Source organism: Rhinatrema bivittatum, chromosome 1, assembly GCF_901001135.1.
Source record: "Rhinatrema bivittatum chromosome 1, aRhiBiv1.1, whole genome shotgun sequence".
NCBI lineage: Eukaryota > Metazoa > Chordata > Amphibia > Gymnophiona > Rhinatrematidae > Rhinatrema > Rhinatrema bivittatum.
The window spans coordinates 505,890,185-505,902,653 of NC_042615.1; the positions used below are offsets into that span (position 1 = coordinate 505,890,185).

Sequence of the window (12,469 nt, forward strand, 5' to 3'; positions counted from 1 at the left end):
AGTTACAAACGACATTCTTGAAGGCTGTCCACGCAACATGTTCTGTACCTTGCAGAAGACCATCAAAGTGGCTGTCGTTCATTACAGCTCGGATCTGTGGGCCAACGAAAACACCTTCTTTTATCTTGGCGTCACTTATGTGTGGAAAATTTTGCCGCAAATATGTTTTAAAATTTCACAATTATTGTAACACAAAATTGGCCATTTCTCAAAAACCTTACGTGATGTACAAATTTAGAAGTAATATCTATGATCAGCATCAGAAAATCTATTTGGAACACCAAAAAGCTTGAAGGAAACAAAAACTTTGTTTACCAGTGTAACATCACCGGAAGTCCAACCAACCTCCTCCTCAAAATTAAGACCATATCCCGTACAATGTGATCAGAAATAATCCTGTTGCTTTTGATGACAGCAGAATTAATGGAGCCAGTCCACTTTTTGATGACATCACTGGAAGTCCAAACAACTGCCATCAGAATGGTGACACAACTGGAAAGAGGAGTTCTTGACCCTGGATTTCCAAGTTACTACTTATGACATAGGAAGAAGCTCTCTTTCATTCTGTGCACAGTGACAGGGAGCAATGCCCCCCTTCCCTCCTTTCCTAAGGAGGCTACAGTGTAAATGTGTATGCACAATGAGTCTGCCTGTCAGGCATTCAGAGTGAAGTTCGAGCAGATTCTTTGTAGTATACAAAAAGAACGAATACCAGGGTGTGAGGGGCTAGAAACTCAGACAAATAAAAGTGATTAAAACAAGCTTTGAGGTTTTTTTTTAATATACAGACCACTGCATTTACAGCCACACAGAATAACCATGCACCAGGAGCTGTTAAATAAAATTTATGACCCAGGTGCCATAGGAAATTTTGATGAGATCTCTTTTATAAGCTCTTAAAAATGTAATGATAGATTGACCAGAAAACAAATAACCGAATGGCTTACAGACCAAGATGCTTATTCTTTACACAGACCTGCTCGGATATGTTTTAAAAGAAACAAAATGATCATGTCAGATGTGGATGTATAATGGCAAGCTGCTCTGGTCGACATGTCTGCCTTGTCCGGATATAACAGCGGCTACAAATACATCTTGACGGAGATATATACTGTATCTTATCAAAATATGCATAAGTTGTGAACCTAAAAACAAAGACAGGCCATGAAATGGCCAGGGCATTTGAAAATATCTTTAATAGAGGCCATATTCCAAATAAAATATAAACAGATAAGGATAAAGAGTTTTAAACAGCTCTATAAAGAATTTGTTAAAACATAGAGGTGTTCATCGTTTTGTGACCAACACTGATGGAGGTGGTGGAAAGGTTTAACAGGACCTTGAAATCCAAAATGTGGCAATATTTTACATCACACAACACTTTTCAATATGAAGATGTGCTGCAGGCTTTTGTGCTTAGCTATAACCACAGCTGTTGCGGGGGACGCTAGTGAGGAAGTGTACCCTTGGGTCACGACGCGCCCACAGTGAGCTCCGGGAAGCGCCGAGGCAGGCGAGGAATGCCCAAGCACGGGCGGACAGACTGGAGACAAGTGGCCCTGGCCTCTGCCGAACCTGACGCATTGGAGAGACCCAGCAACGCAATGCTGGTCTCTGGAGTAGCCCTCCAGCCACTCGACAGCGCTTTCGGACCTGCCGTAGGGAACGGCAGATGCGACAGGACGGACAGAGGCTGAGGGTGGAGCACATGAACTCAGACGTGGATTCAGACAAAGACTCAGATGTCGTTTCAGATGGGGTTCAGGATAAAGGCGAAGACTGAAGGAGTGCCGCCACGCCACACGCCCTACACAGCCACTCCTGGCTGGTCGCAGACCACGTTGGAGGCGAAGCAGACACCAAACTGACATCGACTCAAATACATTAGAGTTCAAGATGGCGGTGAGTACTGAAGGAGAAGGAAGACTGACATCTGGACATCAGAGACGAAAGATGTCAGGACAGACGGATGGAGGTAACCAGCCAAAACTCAAAGCAGCAACGTCCTGAACTGAGCCTCGGGAACCCGGCATGATCGACGCACCTGACAGGCCATTTGAAGGAAGACGGAATTTCCGACCCAGCGTTGAAGATGCATCAGGTGGTCATCCCGAAGTTGGACAGAAGACAAGCCACTAGGAGGTAGATCTGGAACCAGGAACAAGATCGTAGTCTGAAGAGGGACATGGAGAATCCTCGGCCATGACAGATGGAACTGTCCCACCGAGCACCCTACACAACCCAGCCGGGCTGGTCGCGGACCACGCAGGGACGGAACAAGCAGAGCCTCGGAGACATATGGAAACATGTTGGAGGACAGGAACATCTGGACACATCAGGAACGGAGACACCAGATCAGACGAGACCATGACGAAGACACAGGATGAGATGAGAGAGCAGGATGAAGACACGGGATCTCACGAAGAACAGAGTGCCTAGGAGAAGCTGGGGTTCGAAGAGTCCTAGAGAGGACTAGCTCCTTGCCAAGGCAAAGCTGGAATGACGGCAGGGCCCTTTTATAGGGCTGAAGAGGAACTCCCTCGGTGATGTCATCAGGAGCACCACTCCCTCGCTGGCCCTTTAAAAGAGGGAGAGAAGCACGGCCTCGTCCCTTAGGAAGAAGGGGCAGGACCTTGGAGAGCAGCCATGCTGTGAAGCAGGCCCGAAGCAGAGGCGGCTCCTGCCACATGAAGAGGCGGAATGTCGGCAGCTCCCAGGGCGCTTGGAAGGAGGCTGAGGGGTGGCTCCCTGCTGCGTGAAGGACAGGCAACGGCAGCAGTGATGGCGGCAGCCTCCTGCCGCAAGGACAGCGGTGGCCTCCAGGCCGTGAGGAAAGCAGTGGCCTCTGAGCCGCGAGGAAGCACAGCGGCCCGGCCCGCCATGCGGAGAGGTGGCGTCTGAAAGGCAGGCAGGCTAGTGGAGGAAGGTAAGAGGCTGCCCGTGGCCTTAGCCGCAGGCGGAATAGCAACAACAGCTTTCATAGAACAACACAGGCCAGCCCCCATCGATGAAACAGCCTCAAATTCTCTGCGTGTCTGGAAACTAATCTACAGTGATAACAGCAAACATAAACCGGCTAAGCCCTTTTTTAAAATGGGGGATCATGTTAGACTGTCAAAAACTAAAGGGAGATTCGCAAAAGGTTATGAATAAATGTGGACCGATAAAATACTTATAATACTGGATGTTTTAAACAGGGGGCAGACAATGCACGAGATACGAGTTTATGGTGAGGAAGCCGTTTAAGGTTCTTTTTATCCTGAAGAATAACTGAAAGTCAACCCTCGATGGGATAGAATATATCGCATTGATAAGGTTCTACAGGTAAAAGGGAGAAGAAAGAACAAACAGTGTCTCATAAAATGGTGGAGATGGCATGAAAAATTTAACAGTTGGATAATGGAGTTAGAGGTTCAAGACATTGATTTGAAAAAGGCCTTGTATCATAAAAAAAAAAAGAAAAAAAAATGAATGAAGGTGGTTTTACATTACACTGCCTTTGCAAGGATTTCACCATACAATTAACTAGACCACTGGACCTACAAGCATCATAGGAAGTAGGGCTGGTGGAAATACAGTACCCACGCATATGGAATAATATTAAAGAAGATCAGAAGTACACTGTCACCTCGGGAGGAGGAAATGTGGAGCATCACTTTGCTGTAAGAAGAGGGCATTATGCAACCATTCAAAGTTTAGTGGACCACATGAACTATGACATGAATAATTTTGCCACAAATCTTTTATGATTTCAGTACCCAAAGAATCAAATTAAAATCAGAGGATGTCAGTAATTTCCACAAAGGGTGATTTAGTGACCATTTTGGGGCTAGAAGTTAACAAATACTCAGTGTTTACTGTTTCCAACAGATATCATAGGTGGGTTTAATACCTTGTACCTGTCTACAGATATTGTACAGCACCAGATGTTGGGAGACCATTTTGTGCTGCTACTACGCTGTGCTCTTGCTAAAGAGGTTAAGGACGAGTTTATCACTTTCACTTATGATAAACTGCATTATGGCCCTGTAAATAAGCAGCACATCAACACCACCACATTTGAAATAAAAACAGACCAGCACCAACACATCTCATTTCATTATGGGAAATGATCCTTAAGCTTCACCTGCGACTCTGGAAGAATGTTTTTAAATGGTGGGGGTTAAAGACTATGGTGTCCCCATCGCATACAGAAATTATTGTAGGGATCCTGTTAGTCCCCTACTAATACTGGATCAGGATTATACCATGTGGATTTCGGGGTAGACAGATTTGGTGACTGTACAGTTTGTAGCTCCCCCATGTGGATACTGACAATAGTGCAGTCCCAGTGTTTTTCTAGCAGGTAGCATATTCTGGGCTGTGCTCTAATTTATCTAATTCTTAACTGTTAAGCTCCATGGAGACTTATTTTGGATAAGAGTTTCTTTTGGGGTACCAAATCCTTTTGGACTCAGTTAAGCTTGGAGAAGAGACAGCTGAGGGGGGATATGATAGAGGTCTTTAAGATCATGAGAGGTTTTGAACGAGTAGATGTGAATCAGTTATTTACACTTTCGGATAATAGAAGGACTAGGGGGCACTCCATGAAGTTAGCAAGTAACACATTTAAGACTAATCGGAGAAAATTCTTTTTCACTCAACGCACAATAAAGCTCTGGAATTTGTTGCCAGAGGATGTGGTTAGTGCAGTTAGTGTAGCTGGGTTCAAAAAAGGTTTGGATGGGTTCTTGGAGAAGAAGTCCATTAACGGCTATTAATCAAATTTACGTAGGGAATAACCATTGCTATTAATTGCAACAGTAGTATGGGATCTTCTTAGTGTTTGGGTAATTGCCAGGTTCTTGTGGCCTGGTTTGGCCTCTGTTGGAAACAGAATGCTGGGCTTGATGGACCCTTGGTCTGACCCAGCATGGCAATTTCTGATATTCTTATTTTCTTATCTTCAGCCCCATGCCACTGCTACCTTCCCCCAGGCCAGCCACCCTTCTCCAATGCGGCGCGACTCTGCTGATAGCTCCTGCGCAGCGAGTCCCCCCTAGGCGACTGCGCGCATCTCTGATTGGGCCGATAAAAGGCCCTCTCTTCCCTTCACTCTTCGCCTGCTTTGTTTAATAGTGTGAGTTGCCAGCTTGTCTTCATTCTTCAGTTCCAGCCTGTCCCTGTTCTTCTGTTCCAGCTCATCTGTAACTCCAAGGTCTGTGACTCTTCTTCAGTTCTTATCTATTTATTTATTTAAAAGCATTTCTATTCCATTTATAACAAAATGTACTAAATGGATTACATTATAAAATATTTAAAAAATACAAAATATATTTAATTGCTTTATGTAACATTGACACACAATAGTAAAACAAAAATACATAAAATGCATTAAAACTAAAAAAGAAAAAAATTCCTATTGAGAAAACGCCTGAGTAAACAAATATGCCTTGAGAAGCTTTTGAAATGACTTTATATCTTCAGAATCTCTCAAGGCTATAGGTAAGACATTCCACAAAGTAGGCCCAACGATCAAAAATGATCTACTACGTGTTTCTTGCAATCGAGCTAAGTTGGTCGAAGGAACCACCAAAAGATTCTTATCAGCAGAACGTAAATTATGATTAGGGGTGTTAAGGTTGCAAAAGATCAGCTAAATATGCAGGGTTTTTAAGTTTCAATACCTTAAAAACAAGTAATAACTTAAACCGTGACCTAAACTTTAGGGGAAGCCAACGAAGATCCTTGAGCCAGGGTGTAACATGATCATATCACTGTCCCCCAAATATAAGCCAGGCAGTTGAATTTTGCAAAACTTGTACAGCTCTAAGCAAGACACCTGGCAGGCCAACAAAAAGAGAGTTGCAATAATCTACCAAAGACAAAATAAAAGCCTGAACAATAGTTTGGAAGTCATCCTTATTTAATATGTATTTCAGATGATGAAACAACCGTAATTTAAAATAAGCACCCTTCAAAACGCTATGCAAATGAGCTTTAAAATTAAGACGACTATCAAAAATTACACCCAGGTTTCGCACCAAACTTGAAAACTGGATCTCAGTGTTTAATAATGACAAGGAGCTAGTGTTATGTTTTTCTAAAAAAAATCTAGATCCCGGGAGAAATGCATTGCTTCAGTTTTCTGAGCATTCAATAACAGATGGTTCCTAAGCATCCAGTCATTAATAAGTCGAGCACAATCTGAAATATGAGTTAGGGGAGCTGACAAACCCTTCTTTAGGGGAAAATACAATTTTCTGCATAAAGTCTAAAGGTTTATAGGCTGCGATTCAAGCAAAGAACACAAGGGTCTCATATAAATGTTAAACAAAGCTGCGGCTAAAACGGAGCCCTGTGGAAGAGCACAGGGAGTTTTCATATCAGGAAGAATAACCACCTTGCAAAAAAACTTGCTGGTTTCTTAATTTAAGCAAAGAGCTAAACCATGCAAGAACGCCACCAGTAATCCCAATTGCTTCAAGTTGTTCAAGAAGAACAGAAAGACACAGTGTCAAACGCTGCTGTAACATCCGAAAATACTGCAATGAATGATACCCCCTTATCGAGTTCTAGCAGCAGGAAGTCCAAAACAGACCGAAGTAAGGTCTCGGTACCGAGCCTTACCCTACAACCATATTGATACTTATGTAATACTCCTTAAATAATCATTCAACTGCAAGTGTACAATTTTCTCAAGCAATCTACCCAGGGTCACTATGTTAGAAACTGGGCGATAGCTACTACGGGGGTTCGAAAGGGAGATTTTCCTTCTTAGAAACAGGACGAACAGAAGCTTGCTTTAGTATCGATGGAAATTGGTCTTCCTTCAGAGAAGAGTCAACTAGTTGCCAGATAACAGGAATAAAGTCCTCCCGCAGGATATATAACAAAGAAAAAAAGGACATGGATCAAGAGGAGAGAGAGAATTCTTTACCTGGACCATAGATTGTTCAATTTCAGATTTACCAACTTCGGTAGAAATATCCAACCACCGACAAATTCAAAAGATACTTTGAAAGCACTGTCAGAGCTGAAAGAACTAGACAATTGAGAACCTAGCTGAGTTTTTATCAAGGCAGATTTATGCTTCAAAAATCAGCAAAATTGTCAGAGAAAAAGTTACCTTTAAATTTGTCTTTAGTCTCACAGCCATTAATTTTCTTCCTCGTGTTCCTTACCTGCTTGTTTGCTCCTTGCCTTCCTGCCCTTTCTAAGAACATAAGAAATTGCCATGCTGGGTCAGACCAAGGGTCCATCAAGCCCAGCATCCTGTTTCCAACAGAGGCCAAACCAGGCCACAAGAACCTGGCAATTATCCAAACACTAAGAAGATCCCATGCTACTGATGCAATTAATAGCAGTGGCTATTCCCTAAGTAAACTTGATTAATAGCAGCTAATAGACTTCTCCTCCAAGAACTTATCCAAACCTTTTTGGAACCCAGCTACACTAATTCACCCCCTTCTTCCCTATGGACGAATACCCGGTACTTGACTGTGGCTTGATTCCCAGACATCCTTGCTTGCCGCCAGCCACTGACCATTGCCTGTCTCCGGGACACCTTTGAACGCCGCCTGCCACTGATCTCAGCCTGCCTCAGGATATGCCTAGTCTATGTCTGCTCCGACCCTGCTATGTTGAAGAATCTTCACCATCCTCAGAGGTTCCCCCCTCCTAAGACCTGCTGGCCCCAGCACCTGAAGGCTCAACCCAAGGGAAACAATGACTGGTAAAGGTGAAGCACCACTCTGCCTCGTCTGAATCCGCCTGCTGACGGTGGGGATCTGCAGGGCTCCTCCCTGAAGGTTACGTCAACCCCATCTCGGCCTAAGGAGGTCCATGCCCTCAACATTGTCCAAAGGGAAGGCCTGTAAAGGGGATCTCCATTCTTTTTGTGCTGTCCCTTTAGTAAAAACTGGGAAGTTGTATGTGCTAGGATTTAAGCCACAGAGAGAATCTGTGATCAGCCATCCCTGAAATTTGTCAGATATGATAAGACCACAATTGTGATAATAAGTGCCCAAGTTAAATACTTTCTCTGGATAATGAAGAGTTTCATGCCTATAAACAACTACAGGAGCCAACTGAGACCATCTCAAGGCAATTAAAATCTTCAGGAAAAGGAAAAAAAGATTAAAAATGAAGGAGACCTGGGAGAGAATGTGAAGAAACATAACGATAAGAGGTGAAAAGGGAGTCTGTTCATCTCCATTTATCTTTGAATTTCTTTTTTTTCTTTCTTTGTGATATTTGCATATTAACTTTTTGATGGTACAAAATAAAAAAACTCGTACAGCAGAAAAGAGATGCAGGCAGAAGAGAGATTCTGCGCTGCACCATTTTCCTGGATCTAGCCTTGAGATGTGTTAAGTCTCATCTGCCAGCAGAAGCTCTGCTTAAGGGAGAGGCGGCAGGGTTTGTATCACGACTGGGATGCTCCAGTCCCTCTCTCCCTCTTGAGACGAGGGAGAGGGGCTCTTTCGCACAGCATCACTGAAATGTGGCAAGAATTTGTCCTGGAATGCCATCTAGTGGCAAAATAGAAAACTATTCTGCACAGTCTGCCAAGGGATAGGGAAATAATCCTGGGGTCTCTTCTCCCAGCGTTGTAGGTAGACTGACACACATACACACATCAGACCATACCTTCATCCATCATAATCACATCAGAAATGTAAACTGACATGTCCATCCCCTCTACATAGAGCAGAATCTACTGCTCAGCGATATGTTGCCTACAGCAAGCTTTTGTGTGAGTCCATGAGCACACTTGTATTTTGTCTATGCGTGTGTTTGTGTATCGGGATCATCATGTGTATTGTTACCTCTTTGAGATTCTCATAATTCACATTGCTGTCTTTCAGTTTCTTATGAAACATCTCGACTACAGCATGGTAAACAAATTCGTACTGCTCCTACAGAGAGAAATGAGACACAGAAAGAGAGAGAGTGCATCAAAGAAAAAGGTGGAAGAGGCAGAAAAAGAGAAAGAAACAGGGAGGAGAGATGGGGACAGACAGGAAGGGACAAAGGAAGGGGGAGGAAGGAAGGAGAAAAAAGTGAAAGGAGGAGAGAAAATGAAAAAAGTTATTGCAAGGAAAAGGCTACTGTCCTTTTTTTCAAACAAAACATAACATGGCATTACCTCAAACGTTAATACAGACAAGCTCACAGCTCCTGCAGTCCCAGCCTTTCCCAGCAGGAGGCACTGTGGGAATGATACAGGAGTGCTAGCTATGAAGGTATAGGAGGGGAACTCACAGCTCCTGCACTTCCCATTTCTGCCAGCAGGACTTGCGAAGAGGAACAGTACATTTTCACAATACAAAGGCAATCTAACAATATATATCACACATCTCATATACCAAAAAACAAAAAGTGATATAGTCATTTATATTTAATAAAAAAATCAATAGTTTATTCTTACAAAAATATTACAGAAATTGCAAAAAATACATGGAATACAATAATCATATACAAGATAACACCCACCCAATACATATTTTTAAAAAACATTTCACACTCATCTATACATTTAAAACTATCAAACCCAAAACACCAAGTATCTCCCAACATGTTTCGCTGTCCAAAGCTTCTTCAGGGGAGTTCACAATATTATAGCGTAAAAAGCTGGGTCGGTGTCTCCGTATACTTTATCCTCGAGGGGATGTAACCCCTTTCTGTATTCTGTTCACAATGCCGGTCCATTTCTCCGAACACCACATATACACGAGATATTTTTCCAGTCTTAAAATGCAGACTGCACGTATATGTGTGTGAACGATAAAGCAGGACTGCGTCCTCAATGTCTCATAGACCAAATGTCTCAAAGAGTTTTAAATGAAGCAGATAGTATAGCTACAACAACTACAAAAAGAAAAATGCCATGGTGGACAAGCAATTTCTGTAATATTTTTTTGTAAGAATAAACTATTGATTTTTTTTATTAAATATAAATGATTATATCACTTTTTGTTTTTTGATATATGAGAGGAACAGTACAGCAGTGGGGGTAGGGGGGAGGTGTCAGCTCCTGCAGTTCAGGTCTCTCTGAGCAGGAGACGCTTGTGGAATAGAGCTGGAAAGCTGGCTGTAGAGGGGAGATGATCATAGCTCCTGAAGTAGGAGTTGCTGTGAGAAATGGTGCAGAAGCGTTGGCTGTGGATGGCATTCACAGCTCTTGAAGTCCCAGCTTCTGCTGGCAGGATGAGCTGTAGGGAATACTATAGAAGCATTGGCAAGGGAGAAGCTCATGGTTTATGCAGGCCCAGTCTCTCCCAGCAGAAGGTGCTGTGGGTAATGAAGCAAGAGCACTGGCTGTGAGAGCGTTCGCAGCTCCTGCAGTCCCAACCTCTCCCAGAAGGAGGTGCTGTAGGAGTGCTGGGTGTGGGAGGAGTTCACAGCTTCTGCCTTACCTTGGTCTGCACTGCAGACGGTCTCTGCCTCCTCATTTCTAGAACGATCTGGAAGATGCTGAAATTACTGGGTACCCTCTGCAGGAGAGAAGAGAAGCACATTAGCACTGCAGACAGCAGGAGAGATGTCAGACACCATGCTGGGTTTGGGGTTGCATTCTGACATTGGTGTTTTCTGTTCCATCACTTATATACTGTTGTGTATTTGGATTAGACCGCCCTATAATAAGTACTTCAGTAAAGGGGGAATTACCTGATAATAGATCAGTTCCTGGATGTATTCCACAGTGCAGATTACCCCAGTCCTTCCACAGCCAGCACTGAAAGAAGGAATGAGGTAGAGAAGAGAGTGAGAGAGACAGTCTCATTAGGGCTAGGAAGTCTGTTATTCACCATCTCATGATCCCACACCCCACCCTCAGCCACAGTCTGAGGTCATCACTCTGTGCCTCCCCCCCCCCCCCTTTCCTGTGGAAACACAAAGGTGTTCTGCCCCTCCCTCACCTGCAGTGGATGCACAGAGGCGCTTTGCCGTCCGCTTGGTACAGGCGCACCAACGAGATCATTTCAAGAAAACAGTCATAGGAGTCTGGGATCCCTCTGTCCGGCCAGGCAACATACTGGAAGTGGCAGATATCTCGGACTTCCTGGGAATAAGGCAAGAGAGCAGGCATTAAGACTAAACTGCTGTATTTTAATTACGTGGCATTATACAGGGGTACCTGCTCCATACATTTGAATGCAGGACTGAAGACACGAAGATCCTTTTATCATTTTTACCAGGAGTTCTCCTACTCCTGCTGCTGTTTCAGGGACACAGTGCATCTCTTCAGTGACATCACCAGTAAACAAAATGGCCACCTCAGCCACAGTAAAGCATTACACAATTCCAAATATGGAAATTATATTTCATTTGCTTGTACAATTATGTTGCTTTTCCCTCCCATAAGACTCAGAATGGCAGTCAGGGCCTGAAGTGTATAAAAAAGTGAGGTGACTACCACTTACCAAGTCCTCCAGTCCCCTACATCCCCCCATCCATATCTCCATACTCAAGGAGGTGACACTGCCCCCTCCCTCCTGCACCCTTCTGTATGATGCCTGCCAGCGGGAGACTCAGGAACTCTGTGCAGGAGGAAGGAGGCTTTTTTTCTGTGGTGGTAGGTGAAGGATCAGTGTGCAGGGAGGAGGAGAGGGAGCGGAAGTGAGAATGGTGTTGGGCAGGAGTTGATATGTGTGTCTGAGCTGGAAACCAACATGGAGAAGGCGACTGACCCAGAATCCTTTGGTATCTTAGCCTATGTGAACTCAAAGTGACGTACTGAGCCTGACCTGCAGGAATTCCAAAAACACCTGGACAAGCAGTTGAAGCTGGCGACATCATGATGCCTAATTATAGGGTCACAAAAGGAGGAGGCAACGGTTGGAAACTTCAGGCTATACCGTCACAATAAGAGGCACCATTTCCAGGGGCATCTGTAAATACAGCCTAAGATATGATAATTGCCCTGACCAACAAGATTCTAACAGAACAAAGGACTATCCAAAGAGTAATGGTAAATGGGCTCCACCTTGGAGAAGTAATCAGGACAGTTTAGGGATAATCAAATCATGCTGTTGATATGACAACCAATGTAAATTATTCTCTGGGTAGTCACGCACTCTTAGAACTTCTAACCTAGTACTATATTGTGTGTTACCTATAAAAGAAGGATCAATTCTTGTATACAAAGAGATGCTGATCAGTTTGTCGGAGAAAGGGCATTCAGCATCTCCCAAGAATACGTATATTGATTAATATAAAAATTATACTTTCTACAAAATCTAAGTGTTCTTGTATCCCTGGATATAAGCGTAGGTTGCGCTTAACATTTTGGAGGGGAAAAAAGGATGGCAGGGGGAAAGAGAGCGATGCTGGACGTTTGGGAAGAGGAAACGTGAGTAGGGCAGAAGGGATAATGGTGCTGGACAGAGGGTGGGAAAAGTATGTGTGGGGAGAGAGAGATGGGTATATTGTGCTGGAGCTGCTGCCAAGGGGGAGGGCATGAATTTCAGTTTTTGCACAGGGT

The 12,469-nt window shown here is 43.8% G+C and overlaps 1 protein-coding gene across 1 annotated transcript in view; it reads right to left on the reverse strand.

Annotated features, from left to right (window-relative positions):
- PTPN18 (protein tyrosine phosphatase non-receptor type 18) overlaps positions 1–12,469 on the reverse strand; it is a 90,299-nt gene that overhangs the window by 15,684 nt on the left and 62,146 nt on the right. Inside the window, exons 8-11 of the mRNA XM_029610752.1 lie at positions 10,905–11,047; positions 10,654–10,720; positions 10,401–10,478; positions 8,811–8,900 (exon numbers count right to left, since the gene is read on the reverse strand). Of these exons, the coding sequence (XP_029466612.1) occupies positions 8,811–8,900; positions 10,401–10,478; positions 10,654–10,720; positions 10,905–11,047 (378 nt within the window). The remainder of the gene's footprint in view (positions 1–8,810; positions 8,901–10,400; positions 10,479–10,653; positions 10,721–10,904; positions 11,048–12,469) is intronic.